This window comes from Saccopteryx leptura, chromosome 7 (assembly GCF_036850995.1).
Source record: "Saccopteryx leptura isolate mSacLep1 chromosome 7, mSacLep1_pri_phased_curated, whole genome shotgun sequence".
Lineage (NCBI taxonomy): Eukaryota > Metazoa > Chordata > Mammalia > Chiroptera > Emballonuridae > Saccopteryx > Saccopteryx leptura.
In genome coordinates this window covers 8,328,136-8,348,761 of record NC_089509.1, presented here as the reverse complement: position 1 = coordinate 8,348,761, position 20,626 = coordinate 8,328,136, and the positions used below count along the sequence as shown (strand labels likewise).

Genomic DNA, 20,626 nt, shown 5'->3' with positions numbered 1-20,626 from the left:
AACATTTCTTTTTAGAGCTGAATAATATTCCATTGTCCAGATGTACCAGAGTTTATTCATTTATTCACCTACTGAGAGACATTTTTTCTTCTTCTAAGTTTTAGCATTTATGAGTAAAACTGCTATTAACATCTATGTGCAGATTTTTGTGGGGATATAAGTTCCCAGTTCCTTTGGTTAAATTTCAAAGAGGGCAATTTCTATATGGTAGTACAAGTATGTTTAGTTTTGTAAGAAACTGCCAAAGGTCTTCTACAGAGAAAGAGGGAGAAAGATCATAGTTGCTTCACTTTAGTTGTTCATTGATTGCTTTTTGTATATGCCTTGACTGAGCAGACTCAGAGTTTTGAATCGGCAACCTCAGCATTCCAGGTCAACGCTCTACCCATTGCGCCACCACAGGTCAGGCCCAACTATTTATCTTCTTTGGTTAGGTGTCTGTTTAGGACTTTGGCTCACTTTTTATTGGGCTTTTTGTGTTTTTATTGTTGAATTTAAAGAGTTGTCTGTATATTTTGGATAATCTTTTCTCAGATATGTCTTTTACAAATATTTTCTCCTAGTCTGTGGCTTATCTTCTGATTTATTGCCTCTCACAGAGAAGTTTTTAATTTTAATGAAATCCAGCTTATCATTTATTTCTGTCACGAAGAATGTTTTTGGTGTTACGTCCATAAGCCCATCACCATACCCAGGGTCATTTAGTTTTTCTCCAATGTTATGTGTAGGAGTTTTATAGTTTTGTATGTTATAAGTAGGTCTCTGATCCATTTTGAGTTAAGTTTTGTGAAAGTTTTAAATCTTTGTCTAAATTTTTTTTTTTTGCATGTGGATGTTCAGTTGTTCCAGCCCTCTTTGTTGAGGAAACTGTCTTTGCTTCATAGTATTGCCTTTGCTCCTTTCTCAAAGATCGTTTGACTATATTCATGGAAATTGGTGTCTGAGCTCTTTCACCATTTCTCTCTGTATATGTTACCTGACCACTAGTCACTTAGTAGCCTTCTCAGTTATCAGATCTTAGGGCTTGTGTTCAGGTAACCCTTATTTTACTTAATAATAGCCCCAGAGAGCAGAAGTACTTATGCTAGCAATTTGGATATGCCAAAGAGAAGCCGTAAATTCCTTTCTTTAAGTGACAAAGTGAGTATGTATAGGTAAAAATATTGTAGCATAGATAGGGCTTTATACTATCTGCAGTTTCAAACATTCACTGGGGTGTTGGCATTTATCCCTTGCAGGTGAGAGGGGCCTATTGTATAGGTCTATAGATCAAGTATTTCTTTCTGTGTGAGTTTTGGCAGATAGTATCTTTCAAAGAATTGGTTCATTTCATTGAAGTTATCAAATTTGTGGGCATAGACTTTATAATATTCTTTTATAATGCTTTTAATATCAGTGGGATTTAAAGTGATGTCTACTTTTTATTTCTGATAGTAGTAATTATGTGTTCTCTTTTTCTTATTCTGCCTAGAGGCTTATTAATTTTATTGATCTTTTCAAAGAATTATTTTCTTAATTTGTTATTTATATATCTTTATTCAGTATTTTAAATATTTCATTCTCTTTTTATCCAGGCTGAAGATTGTAAAAATTTCATTTAAGTGCAAACAGTTTTTTATTCAACTTAGAAAAGAATTGGTGAGTATTGATATAATAATTATTAATATAAATGAAGTCTTAAGGCATGACAGCTCACTTATGATAAAACTTTTAGTGAGTGAAAGTATTATTAATACTTGATAACTGCCTCTTGAGTTAATTAATTCATATTTTATGGCAAAATGTCTTTATTTCCCCAGTGTTTCTATGGTTGTGATTTAAAGTTCTTCTAGTTGTTCGTCCTGCCATCTCATGAATGTAGAAACTGATCTCAATTGTGATGTTCATTATCACTTGCCAGGGCCCTTTCATGAGGACAGTAACTGATCATTCTGTATATCCTTTTTTTTTGCTATTAAATCTGTATCACTTTTGTTTCCATATGTGAACTCATTGCATTTAAGGGAAAATGACTATTTAGTTTTGTTTCTTGTTCATGAACATATATTACCTTTCTCCCTTTTTTGTAGTGGTAATATCCTTTTTATATGTTAATTACAACACACTGAGTTATGGAAAGTACAGTGTTGGAAAGAATGTCATCTTGCAGTTTTTTCACTTTTATCAAATTAAACTAAACTTATCCTTTGATTTAGATTATTTCTTAGAAAAAATTTTTTTTCAGAGACACAGAGAGGGATAGATAAGGACAGACAGACGGGAACGGAGAGAGATGAGAAGCATCAATCATTAGTTTTTTGTTGCGACACCTTAGTTGTTCATTGATTGCTTTCTCATATGTGCCTTGACCCCATGGTGCTACAGCAGACCGAGTAATCCCTTGCTCTAGCCAGCGACCTTGGATCCAAGCTGGTGAGCTTTGCTCAAACCAGATGAGCCCGCGCTCAAACTGGCGACCTCGGGGTCTTGAACCTGGGTCCTCCGCATCCCAGTCCGACGCTCTATCCACTGTGCTACTACTGCCTGGACAGGCTCTTAGAAATCTTGACAAATTAATGCAGATTTCAAGATGGGCGTGTATATGTTAAAGGTATTCAAAATCTTAAAAATATATTTGAATCAGCTACCTTTTCTCAGAAGATAGTGACCTACTAAGTTACTGTGGTTCATCATTTATGATCACAAAATATAGAAGTTTTTTCAACAAAGTTTTTATTGAAATAGTAAAGTATATAGATACTAAGTATGGTGCTTAGTAAGTATATGTATATAATCTTAGTATGTAGAACACTACTACCACCCTAGAAAGCTGGTATTATTATTACTAATGGAGCTGATGTCTACTTGCAGTCATTAATCCTCCCAAAAGGTGAACATTATTTTCATTTGTGTCACCATGGATTAGTTTGTTTGTTTTCGAACTTTAAAAAAAATCTTTTACAATGTTCTCTTTTTCTCTTACTTTCTTCTCGTTAATATTGTGTGAATCATCATTTTGTTTCACATAGCAATAGTTTGTTCCATTGCTATATTGTTTTCTACTGAATGAACGTACCATAAATTATTTGTTATGTTAGTGAACAATTTTGCCATTTCCAGTATGTAGCTACTATGATTAATGCTACTTACAAACATTTTTATGCATGTTTCAATGAATGTTCAGAGGAATAAAATATGGTAAATCTTAGCTAGAAATTAGAGAATAAATATTTTACATTAAGTGTTTCTGTAGGTAGAAGACAATAAAGAAGTCAATTTTTCTCATTTGCTTCCCGTTATAGTGCTATCATTAGTAATAACAACAGTAATTATAGTAACATTTATTGAGGTGTTACTATGTGCCTGGTAATATACTAATCATTTCCATATCATTTAATCCACATAACCACTGTCTGAAGTAATGCATCATTATGAATGTGTTTAACATCAGGAAGTATTGGCCTGACCTGTGGTGGCAGAGTATATAAAGTGTCAACCTGGAACACTGAGGTTGCTGGTTTGAAACCCTGGGCTTGCCTGATCAAGACACATATGGGAATTAATACTTTCAGTTTCTCCCTCCTTTTTTCTTTCTCTCTCTCTTCTCTCTAAAATGAATAAAGTATTTTTAAACAATGCTCTTTCTTAAATCAGTAACAAAAAGTCAACTAACAACTAATTAAAGACTGAGGCCCTGGCTGGTTGGCTCAGTGGTAGAGTGTCGGCCTGGCATGTTGAAATCCTGGGTTCAATTCCTGGTCAGGGTACATAGGAGAAGCATCCATCTGCTTCTCCATCCTCCCCCTTCTCCTTTCTCTCTATCTGTCTCTTCCCCTCTTGCAGCCAAGGTTCCATTGGAGCAAAAGTTGGCCGAGGCACAGGAATGGCTTCATGGCCTCTGCCTCAGACTCTAGAGAAGAATAGCTCTGGTTGCAATGGAGCAACAGCCCAGATGGGCAAAGCATTGCCTCTTAGTGGGCTTGCCGGGTGGATCCCAGTCAGGCACATGCAGGATTCTGTCTCTCTGCCTCCCCACTTCTCACTCAGGGAGAAAAAAAAAACTAAACTAAAGACTGTATACAGACATACTCTGTAGAATGGTGCCTTGTTCATATTTTCTCCCTGAAATATCTCTGTATTTTTAAATTCTACAACTTTATAAAGTCTATTTGTCTCCTAATACCACATTATATATATCTGTTGTTTACAGTAGTGTAGGAAAATATTGTTACTTTCCAAGTACAATTGATAGAATGTCAGAATTTTATGTGGTTCTCCATTTTTGAAAGTGAATGTCAAAAGGGAGACCGTAAAAGCATCTTAGATTTTGTTTCCACCGAAAACAATTACTGCAGTCGTACTCAGAGACATTCTCTGTCATTTTTCATTGTTTGTGATATGTGGTACAACATGTAACTATATTTATTAGTGCATGCAAAGCAACCCTTAAGCATAATTAAGAATTCTCTAGTGATCAAGAAGTGATATTTTAAGCATATTATCTTTTAACATGGTAATTTCATACTTATGCATGGGCATTTTTACTGTATTACAGTTAATGGGAAATATCATTGTGACCTTTTGATGGGCAAAGATTTCTTTCACAGGACAAAGAAGGAAAACTACCTTAAAATAAAAGTTCAATATCTTGCGCTATGTTAATTCAGAACTGTATTGATCAAAAGATATCAGTAGGAGAGTGAAATATCATAGAACATGTTTGTGGTACCCCCACACATCCTTGGTTGTACATCCAACCCAGTCCAAAAGTATGCTGGTGGGTTGAACAGACACGCAGAAACAATGGTATTCACATGGCCAGTAAATGAAAAGATGATAGACCTCACTAATCATCAGAGAAGTACAAATTACAACCAAAATGTGATATTTCTACTCATCCACCAGAATAATGTAATGAAAAGATTGATAAATCAGTGGTGAGTATGTAGAACACATACTGCTGGTGGGAGCGAGCATTTATGGACCTAACCATTCTGGAAATCTGTTGGGCATTATCTGCTAAAATTGAACATATGCATATCTTACAATCCCGCAGCAGAAATGTATACATATGTGCATCAGACAACGTGCAAGATTATAATAGCAATATTTATGCATGCTCAAACTGAAAACATCAAATGTCTCTTAACAATAAATGGATAAATAAGCACTGGTGTAGTCATATGAAAGAATACTATGTAGAATGAAAATGAGTGAATTACTGCTTCACAACTATGTGGATGAATACAGAAACATAATATTGAACAAAAGTTTGACCTAAAGACACAGGTGTATGACTTCATATGTGTACAGTTCAAAAACAAGGTAATGTGGTAGAAAGGGGTGACCAAGGATACTTCAGAGGTGCTAGTAATGTTCTATTTCTAGATCTGGTTAGAGGTTAATGGTTGCATTCATGTGTGAAAATCAGAGCTCTTTACTTTTGAATGTGTGCCTTACTATATATCGCTAACTTCAGTGAATCTATTTAAATAGTAATTTCTGCCAAAGTTATAGTGATAAATTTTTGAAATGCTTTGTTTTGTTGCTACTTACTTTAAAATTTGATTTTCGTGAAAGAGTTTAGAAGTGCTGAGTATTTTTATTTATTTAACACCTACACAGATTTGTAAGCTTAGAGATATTGTTAAAAGATGTGATAATATATCTTTTCTTTAAAATTGTTTTATTTATGTATGTAGAGAGAGGAACATCGATTTGTGTTTCATCTATTTATGCATTCATTGGCTGATTCTCATATATGTGCCCTGGCTAAGGATCAAACCCACAACCTTGGTGTATCAGGAAGACACTAAGCAACTGAGCTACTTGTTGCTGAACTAGTTTGTATAATTCTTTTAATTTAGAGGCTGTTAATGGCCACTGCTCAACCCAAATTGGTTGGTCGGTATCCCATGTAAGTTTGATGGGTTCTGGAGTTTTTAATTGAACAGTGACCTTTAGAATTGGGGGGGCTGGCTGGTAATAGAGACACGGAGTAAAGACAGCATATCTCATCCCCAAAGTGTATGTGGCAATTCAGTCATAAATAAAGGACTGAAAACTCCAGTCACCCTGTCAGGATCTGTCCAATGGAGTGGCCGGATGGCTTGTTGGGCCAGTCATACTCCACTAACTCCTTGTACTAAAGGTCTGGGCCGTGTGGCCCAGCCTTCATTTTTATCTTCCTCTCTGATTACAGAAACATCAGCACCAGAATCTATGAGCCCAAGGATGGGATGGCCCTCTACTCGCAGGGTTAGAAAGGCCTTATTCTGGGTTAAGGGTAAGGTCCAATAGACTCCTGTGTGGAGTTGCTCTCTTATGAGCAGGGCTGAGAGCTGCCCCACTTCCTGTTTAAGGCTCTAGAGCAGGGGTCTCAAACTCAACTCAGCATGTGGGCCGCAGAGCAAGATCACAGCCGTTCGGCGGGCCGCACTAGGTCTACAAAAGGCAACTGTTACGCAACACTTTTCTCATTGCAGTTGAAAACAAAAAAAAATCAGTACAACAAGCATAATCGTACATGCAGTTTACTCAGTGTCACAAAACGACCAGAAACTGTAGTTCGCATCACAACTGCTGTTAACTAAGCTAATATCTAGCTAGAATGCTAGAGAAATGAAAAATACAAGTAGGCCCCTAGGCTTGCTTAATTTTATCCAAAATATTTTGAACTTCGTGGATTAGTCTGCGGGCCGCACAAAATTGTTCAGTGGGCCGCACGCAGCCCTTGGGCCGCGAGTTTGAGACCCCTGCTCTAGAGGCTTTCCATCCGTGGTGGTGGTGGTTGAGCGATAATCTCCCCTGCCGGGGGTGAGGACGGCAGAGACGCAAAGACCCGACTCCGGAGACCAGGTTCAGTGACAGATCTACTTTATTCAGGAAGTAAACTAGCTTATATACATGGGTTCAGCCAATAGGATGTTATAGTAGGGCAAATGGCCAAAAAAGGTCAGGAGTCTGTCTGGCTGGCGCTGAATCATTTCTATATAGCAGGCGAGCTCCTTTCCTGGGTGTGCCCAGGAGGGTTCCGGGAGCTGGAGTATTCTCACAGCATTGTGTCAGCCACAGCTGCTAGGTAAATGCTCTGCGCTCTACCTACAGCTACTGACTGGGGCTGTGAGGATATATCTTAAAGTTTAATTTATGGACCAGCATTATATTTTGAAACAATTACATAGCTAATAAGTTTTGAAAAAAGATAATTTTTAAAAATTTATTTATGGATTTTAGAGAGAGGAAGGGAGAAGAGAGAAAGAGCTAGAAACATTGATCTATTCTTGTATGTGCCCTGTTTGAGGATCGAACCCAGAACCTTTGTGCTTCAGGATGACACTCTAACCAACCAAGCTATCCAGCCAGGGCAAGATACATCAGTTTTTAAACTTATTTCTAACTATGTTCTAAAGTAAAATTACTAAGAGTTGTAATATTACTGAATGAGATCCACATTTTGTAAACTGTTTTGTGTATTTTGCTGCTTTTTTTGTTGGATAGCAACAACAAAACCTAGAGTAATTAATGTTTGCAAGGCTAGAATATTTACCTGAAAAAAGTAAATGAAATGGAGCATTAAATGTTAATATTTTTCTGATATTCTCTGCTTTTTTGTTATTTATTACAGCATGAATCTAGAGAAACCTTATTGGGATTTAATATGGTGAATTACAGAGTATGCAAAAATTTGTGGAAAGCATGTGTAGAACATCACACGTTCTTCCGTTTGGACAGACCACTTCCACCTCAAAAGAATTTTTTTGCACATTATTTTACATTAGGTTCAAAATTCCGGTACTGGTAAGTATTGCTTATGCATTAATGCAGGAATCTTTCTCTCTTTAAAGATATAATTTATTGAACCATCAAATTGTTGTTACTCATACATACCTACTGAATCAAAATCTGCATGTCTAATTCAGTCAAAAATTCTATAGTTATTGTGATTTAACCAGACTTGAGAAACGTGTTCCATTGACTTTATTCCAGTTCATTATTTTCTAAAGTAAGTCAATGATATTTAATTATTTATACTCTAGAAATGTTATCATTTCCTCTGAGTTTTTATTAAATATTTACAAGAAAATGTCCTTAATTGTAAAGAGTTTGAAATAGCTGTAATACAAAATCAGATTAAATCATTGAAGAATAGCCCAGGTTCTTTTTCCTAAAATTGTCGTATGATTTATTTGTGATAGCTCTTTTTTTTTCCTGAAGGCAACAATCTTTGGGGATTTCTAACTCTAATCAGAAAGAATAACAGCATAAAGCTTAATATAGGATATTCTATTAAAAATACGTGCCCTCTCTTCCTCCCCCCAAAAAGTAGCCCCAAAATTTAGTAGCAACACAAGAAGAACTCAGAAATTTTTAACCACAAAGAAGGCACAGCTGATTTTTAAATGGCTTGATGTCATGTTTAACTCCTCTAGTACCTTCCTAAAAGCAATATTGTGAAAAGGAAGATGGTGGTACTTGCAAATTCAAAGGAAAAGAGAGAGAGGGAGAGAGAGTATTAGATCAGTGGTGAAAGTCAAGGAAAATGATTTAAGGCATATCTATTGGTACAACTTCTCAGCAGAGACAAAAGAAATCTACAATGAGAAAACAGTACAGACCATAACACTACTCCCTTCATAAACTTAATTTCTAGCTAAGTGACCCCACAGTTATTATATAAGGATTACACTTAACCTCTAGCAGAACTCTTTCTTCCTCTGGTTTTGCAAATACTACTTACACATAAATAATACACACACCATTTTACTGAGCAGCAAAAATATTAATAGAATGTAGTAACCCTCCTTCAACTATAGTTCAGGCAGGTCTTAGGTAAAATGAGAAAAAAAAAATTTGAGTTTACCCAAGCTAACTCAAAAAAATTTTGAGTTTACCCACAGCAAAAAAAAAAAATAAAAAAAAAAATAAATCTAATTATGATGACTACAAATACAAAAGACAGTTAAAGAATCCATTTTTGGAGAAAATCATTACTGAAACAATGAAATTTCTACCATAGATATTGATAAAAAGACAAACTCAAGAATAATCTAGTTTTAAAAAAGAAAGTATTGATGGAGAGGAGAGCAACACCTACCATTCAGCTTGGTATTGCCCTTGAAGGGATGTGGGCCTAGTCCTGGCAGATTTTACATTTTTAAACAGCTTATTAAGGTATAATTGACATACAGTAAGCTACCATATTTTAAGTTTTACAGTTGATGTTTTCTCCCACCTTTCTTTATCTCCATGCAACCCCTAGTCTTCTTCATTTGTATGTATGTATGTATGTGTGTGTGTAAGCGGTTTGCTTTTCTTAACATTTTATATAAATTTAAGCATGTATATTGCTTTTTTTTTTTAAGAGAGGGACAGACAGACACAAAGAGAGAGGAGATGAGAAGCATCAATTCTTTGTTGTGGCACCTTAGTTGTTCATCGATTGCTTTTTCATATATACCTTGACCGAGGTCACTGGTGCTTAAACCAGTGACCTTGGGCTTCAAGCCGGTGACCTTTGGGCTCAAGTCAGCAACCAAGAGGTCCTGGCCAGGACCCCATGCGCAAGCTAGCAACCCCATGTTCAAGCTTGTGAGCCTGAGCTCAAGCTGGATGAGCCCACGCTTAAGCCAGCAACCTCAGGGTCTTGACCCTGGGTCCTCAGCATCCCAGGTCGACACTCTGTCCACTGTGCTACTGCCTGGTCAGGCAATATCGCATATTCTTTATACTCTGACTTCTTTAAGCATAATTATTCTGAAATTTATCCTTATTGTTGCCTGTATTGATGGTTCATTTCTTTTTATTGTGGAGTAGTATTCCATTTTATAGATACTCTAAAATTTGTTTATCCGTTCAATTGATTATGAATATAAAGTGGGTTGTTTCTAAGTTTGGGCTGTTAAATATAAAGCTGCTGTGAACATTCATGTGGAAATATTTGTATGGATGTTAGCTTTCATTTCCTTTGATTGAATACCTAGGAGTGGAATGGCCAGATCATATGGTAGTTGTATGTTTAACCTTGGAGAAACTGCTGGTCGTTTTTTTCGGAGGAGTTTGTACCATTGTATGTACCCACCAGCAATGAATGAGATACCCATTCAACACATTCTCACCATTACCTGTTGATCATATCTTGTCATTTTACTAGTGTCTTCTGAAGAGCACATAATTTTGATGAAATTCATTTTGCCAATTTGTTCTTTCTTTTGGTTTTGTATCTAAGAAATCTTTGCCTAACCCCAGGTCACAAAAATTTAAGATTTATTCCTGTCTTCTTCTATGAGTTTTGTAGTTTTAGCTCTTAAAATTTAGGCCTGGCCTGACCAGGCGGTGGCGCAGTGGATAGAGCGTCGGACTGGGATGCGGAGGACCCAGGTTCGAGACCCCGATGTCGCCAGCTTGAGCGCGGGCTCATCTGGCTAGAGCAGAGAAAGCTCACCAGCTTGGACCCAAGGTCGCTGGCTTGAGCAAGGTGTTACTCAGTCTACTGAAGGCCCACGGTCAAGGCACATATGAGAAAGCAATCAATGAACAACTGAGGTCTCGCAAAGAAAAACTGATGATTGATGCTTCTCATCTCCATTCCTGTCTGTCTGTCCCTATCTATCCGTCTCTCTGACTCTGTCTCTGAAAAAAAAAAAAAAGAACATAGGTCTATGATTCATTTAGAAATACTTTTCGTATATGATGTGAAGTATGGATTGATGTTGGATTGAGTTTTGTTTTTGGTGGGGGTTTTTTTGGGGGGGAGGGGTTGCATTTGTATATCCAGCTGTTCCAGGCAGTTTGTCGAAAAAATTACTCTTTTTTTCCACTGAATTGCCTTTGCACCTTTTTTGGAAATCAATTATTCACATTTGTGTGGACTTATTTCTGGACTTATTTATAATATATCTTAATTTCAATAGTACTAGTCCTCTAATTTTGTTCCTTTTTTTAAAATGTTGTCATTTGTTTTTACTTTTTTCTCCTTTTTTGTTTTTCATTTTGTTCTTTTTAAAAGTTGTTTCAACTGTCCTAGGTTCTTTGCATTTCCATGTGAATTTTAGAGTTAGCTGATCAGTTATTATAAAAAAAGACTTCTGGGATTTTAATTGGGTTTGTACTAAAACTAGATTATTTTCAGGGAATTGATACTTAAAATACTGAGATTTTCAACTCATGAAACATGGTATATCTTTTTATTTAGGTTGTCTCAGTACTCAGCAATGTTTGTAGTTTTCAGTGTACAAGTCTTTCATATCTTTGCCAGAATTATCCTTAATTATTTTATATTTTGATGCTATTATAAGTGGTCTTTTTTGATACACATAGGTTATTTTATTTATTTATTTTATTATTTATTTTTTTTTACAGAAACAGAGTCAGAGAGAGGGATAGATAGGGACAGACAGACAAGAACAAAGAGAGATGAGAAGCATCAATCATCAGTTTTTCGTTGCAACACCTTAGTTGTTCATTGATTGCTTTCTCATATGTGCCTTGATAGTGTGCCTTCAGCAGACCAAGTAACCCCTTGCTTAAGCCAGTGACCTTGGGTCCAATCTGTTGAGCTATTTTTTGCTCAAACCAGATGAGCTCGCACTCAAGCTGCCGACTTCGGGGTCTTGAACCTGGGTCCTCCGCATCCCAGTTCAACGCTCTATCCACTGTGCCACCGCCTGGTCAGGCTATAAGTGGTCTTTTTTAATTTTAATTTTAGATAGTTCATTATAACTAGATAGATATGAAATTGATTTTTTTTTTAAATCGATCTTGTGTCCTGAAACTGCTTATTTCACTTATTCTAGGAGATTTTCTGGAGCCTTCAACAGATTTTCTACCTAGAGGGTAAAGACAGTTTTAATTCTTTCTTTCTATTCTGATCCTTTTGTTTCTTTTATTGCCCAAGCTAGACCCTCTAGTAGTGTATTGAATAAACTTGGTGATAATGGATATTCTTGTCTTATTCCCTTTCTTAGGGGAATGCATTAGTCTCTTACTGTTAAGGATGATGTTAGTTGTAGGCTTTTCATAGATTCCTATAGCATGCATGTTGAGAAGTTTCCACTATTTCTCATATGCTAGAAGTTTTCATTAGAATTCAGTATTGGTTTTTGTAACATGCTTTTTCTGCAACTATTGATCCTATGGGTTTGTTTTTGTTTTGTTTTAGTTTCTTTATATGATGCATGACATTGGTTGAGTTTCCAGTGTTTTAAAGCAGTTGTACATTCCGGACATAAACCCCACTTCGTCATCATCTGTCACCCTTTTTGTATATTATTTTATTCAGTTTGTTAAAATTTTGTTAAGAACTTTTACATTTGTGTTCATGAAGGATATTGCTCTATAGTTTTCTGGTAATGTCACTGTCAGGTTTTGGTGTTAGGGTTTCGGCCTCATTAAATGAATTGGAAATTATTCCCTATTTTCATCTTTCTAGAAGAGTTTCTATAGTACTAGTATCATTTCCTTTTGAAATGTTTTATAGACTTTACCAATTTATCTAGGGCAGAAGTTTATAGAAAACTTTTGAGCAACATATTCTAATTATTATCTATAAAGCAGTTCAGGATTTCTTTTTCTTCCTGAGTAAGCTTTGGTAGTTTGCTTTTTAAGGAATTTATCTATTTTATCTAAGTTGTTGAATTTTTTGGCATAAAGCTTATAATATTCTCCTGTTATCTTTTTCATATCTTTAAATATCATTTCTATCATTTTTGATATTGATAACTTGTGTCTTTTCTCCCAAGTCTTGCTAGAGATTTACAAGTTTGGATTAAATATCTTTAAACAATGAATGATGAAACTTTTCTTAAGGCTTATATATAGCATGTGGGCCATGTTTTGTGTACCACTTCTAAAAGGATAAAAAATGTGACCAAAAAAAATTATACTTAGCCAGGTTGCCATTGAAATCTAAAGTCAGTAGTAGACATTAACAAATATACAAAACCACACAGAATATAACATCTTTAAACCCAGCTTGAAAAAATTTTTAATAGGAAAATTGAGCTATTTAAGGAATAAATAAAAGTAAGTCAAGGAGAATCTTGGTAAAGAACTAAGAATGAAGATTAAACCCTTTAAATATAGAACTAGTTTTTGACCGCTGTAGGAATTATGACTATGGAATAAAATTAAAATATAAGGAAATCTTACCCTTTGCAACACCATGGGTGGATCTGGAGATTATTATGTTAAGTGAGATAAGCCAGTCAAAGAAAGGCAAATATCATATGATTTCACTCATGTGGAAGTTAATGAACAAAATAAACAAAATAGGAACAAACTCAGATATACAGAGATAGAACTAGTGATTGCCAGATGTGGGGGGAAGCTGGGGGCTGAGTAAAAACGTGAAGGGATTAAGAAGTACAAATTAGTAGTCACAAAATAGTACTTGAGATGTAAAGTACAGCATAGGGAATATAGTCAGTAATATTGTAATAACCATGTATGGTGCCAGGTGAGCACTTGAAATATTGGGAGAGGGAGACTATTTTGTAAAGTATATGATTGTCTAAACACTATGCTGTAAACCTGAAACTAATACAAAGTAATATTGAATGTAAACTTTAACTTAAAAGTAAGTAATAATAATCATCTTGAATCCCTAAGGAATAATATTATGGATAATATCAAATATAAACCTTTAATTGTACCCTCATATTTCATCTTTATGAAATTCAACTTGTTAATCCAGCCTTTTGAGAGATAATGTTCCATTTGAATCCACTTCACTGGAGAATTAATTTATCAGTCAGGGAAACAGCCTTTTTGGTTTTTCAAATAAAAGCTATGTAATTGAGGGAATTGATTGCACAGGTGGCAGGCTGGAAACGCAACAAGGAACTGGATGGTTTTGGAGAAGCAAATAGGAAGGATGGGTAACGCCTAAGGAGCAGAAGCTTGTGTCATTTTTGGTCAGGGTCCACAAGCCTGGGCCAGCTCCCGCACTGTTAGGGCCATTGTCACAGGTCTGGATCTGCCAGAGGTGCTGATTAGTCAGGGATGGTACCAGCTACAAGGTACTGTTTGTCCCTGTGTTCTATCCCCACTGTTAACAGCAACTACCATCCTCTGCCCATCTTCTGCGTTTGACTTGGTCTCCTTTCCAGTCTCTCACCAGAAGAAAAGCAGAACCTATCTGAAAGCCAACTTGCAAGGAACCTAGAAAACAGAATTGACTCTAGCCTCCTACAAAACTAGGCAGAGCACAGGACAGTTAAATTAGTGTATATATTAACCACCTATTTTATAGTTGTAAAAGTTGTTTTATGTTTGTAGTTCTGAAAAACTTTAAAAACATTACCAAAACACTTTTTAATTATAAAAATGATTAAATAATCTTTAAATAAGGTAGGAATGGCAGCATGACAGATTTTTATCTGGATGTAGTCCTATTCCTGAAAGGGATGCATGAAGAAAGTGATTTTTTCCCTCATCGTAAGCAGTGGTAGGGAATACTAGAATGATTGTAATATTTCGACTGAAGGATGGAAATCGGATTTATTACTTCTTCCACCAGCCTCTTCATATACAAATCCTTACTATCTCTGTTTCAAAGTACGCAGGGAATTAAAATCATTGTTCTAATATGAAAATACAAAACAGTGGTGAATCTTAATTTGAGACCTCGCTCACAATGCATGTATAGTTTATCCTTCATATAGGAAATCGAGTTTAAGAGACTTTCACTTAAAAATCATAGCAACATTTCTGAATTTTCCATTAAAACTTTAACAGACATGTTATTCTATTCACATTTATCTATACTTATTCATCTATTGTTTGCTTACCTTTAGAAACCTTTATGGCTGCTTTTACATGTATTATATGTATATCCATATAGATAAATGTTTATATTTGATATACTAGACATTTATGTTTATTCACAGTTAAATAACATGATGTGTCAAGTAATAAATTCTCTGAGAACCAAGTTTTTATTAACAAATTTGGTTTGAAAAAATTAGTATACCACAAAGAAGGATCAGTTCTCACACATAAAAAGTGTGCTTGCTAGACAAATCAACTTCAAGATAAATCCCCTATAGTGCCCAACTCCTGACTGTATTTCTGTCCTTTAGTTTTTTCCCGTATACAAAAATCAGGAATTGCCTGTGTCTGGACATGGAAATATTTGAAGATATAAACAGTCTTTATGTCAATGATCATTACCAGTAGACAAGGAGGGAAAACCTTACCTAAGACAAAGCTGTTCTTCAAGATGTCCATGTTTCAGGCATTTGATTAGGGAATAGTAGAGACACTAGCTAAACCATAGGCCAATAGAGTAAAAGCAGGGCTTAAGTGAGCTGAGACACAACAACCAGCTCTGAGTTTAGCGAGAGTGCTTTTCTAGGGTATAGCAGAGAAGGAATTTCTCTCTTGCAAAATTATTTCTCTCACATTTACTCTCAAATAAGGAAGATCTGAAAATGAAGTGTCTAAGGAACACATCTTTGTTGATTAATAGAATAACTGTAATTAGGCTTCATCCATTCAAGGAGAACTGGAATGTAGTCCAGTCTTCTTATCCTCTGTTCTCTTTAATCTGCTAGAAATAGCTTGTCTCTTACAAAATTTTAATAAATCATGTTTTATTTTGTTATGATTCTCTTTAATGTTTTATTGTGCGTATTTATGTATTTCAGTGGGAGAACTGAAGTCCAGTCAGTTCAATATGGCAAAGAAAAGGCAAATAAAGATAGGGTATTTGCAAGGTAAGCCACTTCTGTTTCGGTGTCTTCATTTTCCTAAAAGAAATGTTAAAATTAATAAAAACTTTTTAAATATGATTACAATATTATCACATGATCCTTCTTTAATGAAACAACAAATTGTGTTGAGGGAATAATGAAATAGTTTGTCTAGTTTATTCATTCAGTTTTTTCTCTTGAGCTAAATTAACGCTGTGCCAAGCATTGTAGCTCTAACTAAGCTGAACCAAGTACTATATTATTAATATAACCTTTTGTTGGATGGTTCATAACTCTTTTTTAAAACATTCTGAGAAACATTTTGACTCATTTTATATATTATCCAACCATTTTCATACATATTGAAATCATATTGTTAAGAAATAAGTTGCTTTATATTTGGATGCATATATATTATATATATTGATTAGCAGCACTTTTTTAGGATCTGTTAATAGCCAATTTACTTTTTAATTTTTTTTATTTTTTATTTTACAGAGATAGAGAGAGTGTCAGAGAGAGGGATAGACAGGGACAGAAGACAGGAACGGAGAGAATGAGAAGCATCAATCATTAGTTTTTCATGGTGACACCTTAGTTGTTCATTGATTGCTTTCTCATATGTGCCTTGACCGCAGGCCTTCAGCAGACCAAGTGACCCCTTGCTCGAGCCAGCAACCTTGGGTCCAAGCTGGTGAGCTTTTGCTCAAACCAGATGAACCCACGCTCAAGCTGGCGACCTTGGGGTCTTGAACCTGGGTCCTTCCGCATCCCAGTCCAACGCTCTATCCACTGTGCCACCGCCTGGTCAGGCAATAGCCAATTTACTTTTAACAAGTGAAGTGATGTAATAAATTTTTGTTTTAGGAAATAGTTTTTTATGAGCAAGGATAAACCGGAGTCCAGGTTTTGTAGTAATCCAAGTGAAAATAATGAAAGCCTGCTCTAAAACGGCAATGAAATGGAGAATAGCAGCAAATTTGGGGAACATTTTATAAATAGAACTAGCAGTTGTTGACCAACTGGATAGAGATGTGTTAGTGACAGGAGAACCTGGAAAGACTCAGATTTGAGTGACAATATAACAGATGAGATAATGATGGGAGAACAAACTTGTAATGGAAAAAGGTGTTAAATTGGCACAAGTCTAGTTCGATATGCCTGAGCAACACTCTTAAAAGGATTATCTAATAGATGATTAAATATTCATTGCAGAGCTCTGGAAAAGGGAGAGTTACCAAATCAGTGGCTGCAACTATGCTGAAGACTTACTCTGCTGAGCATTGGTTAGGCCTAGGAATATAGTGAATGACGAAATACATTTACTCCCATGGAGTTTAAATTCTGATTGGTGCAACAGATATCTAATATAAGTAAAGAAATGAGCCCCAGTGCAAAGCCATGGAAACTGGAGCTTCCTTATGTTTCAGGAAGAGCAAGCCAATAATGGACCAGAGTGAGCAAGGCAGTGACAGATGAGATGTTTAGAGAGAAAGGCAGCAGCCAGAACTGGTATGACCTTGTGCTAGAAATGTAAAGATTTTGGATTTTAAATGGAAGCCAGTGGAGGCTGAGAGCATAGAAGGGACATAAACAGATTTGCATTTTTAAAAATCTGGTAGAGTGATAAACTGAAGTATTACAAGTAATGTATGATTTCCAGGATTTCTTTTTGTTACAGTTAATAGCATGTATTGGTTTTTAAATTGGAGTTAATAATTGAGGTGAGAGGGTTAAGGTAAGTGGTAGAGGTGAAACAAGATTGACCATGATGATAATTGTTGTGCCTACGTTCTAACTACACAGAGTTTATTAAACTGTTTTCTCTATACTTTATGTTTCTGTTTTAAATGTTCTGTAATAAAAATGTCAGGGTGAGGGAGATCACTGTGGTTGCTGTGATAGAATCAACTGTACGGGGATATGATTTAAAAGATGAATCAGTTAATCTAATAATGACTAAAATTTATTTTGTACTTATCTGTGCCAAGGGATTTTTATATTATCATAATTCATAATCCCCATAACTCAATGAGATAAATTCCATTACAGAAGATAAAATTGAGCACAGCAAGTTTTAATAATTGTCCTGAGATTATACAGATAGTAAGGGGGGCAAAAAGATAAAATTCTAACCCAGGCATTTCAGGTTCTCACCCACCCTTTTAAGCTCTACAGAATAGTTTTTGCTGTTCTGCAAGACATAGGTGAACGGTTGACTCCTTTCCCATCTCAAAGATATGAGAGATGATCTTGTTTGTTGTCTGTCTACCTAGTAGAATGTAAGCTCTAGGAATGCAGGGTTTTATCTAGTTTAGTCACTTGCAATAGCCACAGCTCTTATAAAAATATGTGGAATATGAAAGAGGAAAAAAAACCTCCTTTTACTTCAGAAATACAAAGCAGGACTGTCAATGGATAAAGAGTAAGAGCTAAATTAAAGTAAAATTATAAGCAAAATTTGCTAGCTCTCACTTCTTAACACTCTCAAGCCTCCAATGGCAGTAGATGCCAAGTACATAAAGTTTTTAAGGACTTACTCTCTCTAAACCATTTTCACTAAAAACACTGCTTCATTTAAAGGAAACCTCTTCCATATTCCACATATTAAAAACAATACAATTATGTTAAAGTGATGATTGTAAAACATTAATTGCCTGGTGGTTATGTTCAATCCAAGAGTCGTTGCCCTTTAACTCCAATTTAAAAACCAATACATGCTATTAACTGTAACAAAAAGAAATTAAAATTGCATAAAAACTAGAGCATGCACCAAAAAATGGATTTCAGATTTGCAATCAGCAATGCAGAAATATATAGAAACAGTTCTAAAACCTCATGCAACAGAAAATGAAAAAATAAATTTTGTTCCCCAGTGATATTTACCAAAATACTCAAGTGGTTTTAGCAATTATTAAATCAGCTTGTTCTGTTCAAGTATTAGACAATTCTAGAGTTCTTGTTCACTGTATAGAATTTAGTTGGCAGTAAAAATAGAACAAATTTCTCCTTAAACTTTCATGTAAGGTTGAGTTTTTTGCAACAGTAATAATTTTTCTTATATATATATTGTTCCTTTGAATTGCTTTCACGCTTTTCAGTTGTCATATACTATCTAAGGAGAAAGCAAAAGAATGTTCCCTTGCAACAGAAAAATAAGGTGTCATGGTCAGAAAATAAAATTACCACATTGCAAACATACTGATGAAGTGTGGTATTTTTTTCTCTGAAATTTCCACACTCAACAGGAAACAGACAGCAAGCTTGAGGTGGGTGGGTCTTTGAGGTTAAAGCTGTTAATAAAATAAAATACCTGAAATTTAGTTTTAAATTCAAAGCAGTTACAACCATGTTTAGTTTATTAACAACAGTGAAGTATTCTGATGCTTTGTACTAGGTGAGTATAACTGGATTTTTTCCTTCAAATGACTTTTGTTTCCTCTCTTAGAAAATGAAAGTAGTTGATCTCCTCACTATAGTTAGTGAAATTTCTTACAGCTTACATTTAGTAGTCTAATATATGAGAAAGAATGGTTTATTAGCATTAAGAATTAACATTGCCTGACCAGGTGGTGGCGCAGTGGATAGAGCGTCGGACTGGGATGCAGAGGACCTGGGTTCGAGACCCCGAGGTCGCCAGCTTGAGCGCGAGCTCATCCAGTTTGAGCAAGGCTCACCAGCTTGAGCCCAGGGTCACTGGCTCAAGCAAGGGGTCACTCAGTCTGCTATAGCCCCCCGGTCAAGGTACATAAAAGAAATCAATCAATGGACAATTAAGGAACCGCAATGAAGAATTGATATTTCTCACCTCTCTCCCTTCCTATCTGTCTGTCCCTCTCTCTGACTCTCTCTGTCTCTGCCACAAAAAAAAAAAAAAAAGAATTAACATTAATAAAAGTCGTAAATGGTAAGGTTTCTTTAAAAATTTTTTTTACTTTGTTTAAAAAATCTAATGCATGAGATAATTTATTTTCATTTTATTGTAACTGAAAGGAGTATTTGCACTGCAGTCTGAGTGATTTGGACTAGATGGTGTCCTGATTTGTCTTCAAGGTAGAAAATCCTAAAATTTAAACATATGATAATGGGAAATGTTCATGCTTTAATAACTTTAAATTCACTTATGAAAAATGAAATCTAATAACATCTATTTTATTCGGTAACATTTACATCTAGCAAATGTTAAATGTTCTTAAATTAAGGCAGTGTCATTAAGTAAAACTAAAAAGGCTTTTGCTATAAATTCATGAAATGATAGGCACATGAATGGTTTGGATTCATAAGTAATTTGTTACTCATGGTTTAGTAAAATTAATAGATGAAAACATTGCACTGAAACTGTGTTCTTTAGTGAGTTTATTACCCAAAGATAAAACTATCAGTTTGCAAGATGATTTATGTTTTTTTTATATGTAGCTTAATTTATAATATTTGCCTTTATATTAAACTCTGTATCTCAAAAAATAAAATTTAAATAGATGTTATATATTTTTTATGAATTTTGGCCACTGTCTGAATTTGCATATAAAAAAGACTTTAGTTGTTAACTTACCTAAAATTCTAAATATGTTTAATCTCTGCAAAGATCGGTGTCTTTTCTGAAAAGATCACTCCGTTCTTATCTTTATCACTATGATAACTGACAACATATAAATAGGTAATAAAACATATTCCCCCACCATGAGACAGAACAGTTAACCTTCCAGGTGTGTTTTTAAAAAAAATAGAAAAATATCCACTAGCCTACTACATAAAAAAGGAAAAAATTACATATAAAATGTAATATACATATTTAGGATTTTTGCCATGTTCTCACTGAGACAGAGAATCAGGGTTTAGATTTAAGGACATTCAGGAGATAATATGCTAGGAATTACTTAATACATCCAGGATAAGGTAGAGTTCCAGAGACTCTGGAATATGAATAGGCAATATCTATAATATTGATAATATTT

General features: G+C 35.1%; 1 protein-coding gene across 8 annotated transcripts in view; it reads left to right on the top strand.

Moving 5' to 3' along the window:
• PTPN4 (protein tyrosine phosphatase non-receptor type 4) overlaps window positions 1-20,626 on the top strand; it is a 218,024-nt gene that overhangs the window by 123,729 nt on the left and 73,669 nt on the right. For all 8 annotated transcript variants that reach the window (XR_010746663.1, XM_066346559.1, XM_066346563.1 and 5 more), the window contains 3 exons: window positions 1,575-1,638; window positions 7,607-7,779; window positions 15,627-15,695. Coding sequence is in view for 7 of the 8 variants with exons in the window: in XM_066346559.1 (XP_066202656.1) it covers window positions 1,575-1,638; window positions 7,607-7,779; window positions 15,627-15,695 (306 nt within the window). In the remaining variant the exon portion in view is untranslated. The remainder of the gene's footprint in view (window positions 1-1,574; window positions 1,639-7,606; window positions 7,780-15,626; window positions 15,696-20,626) is intronic.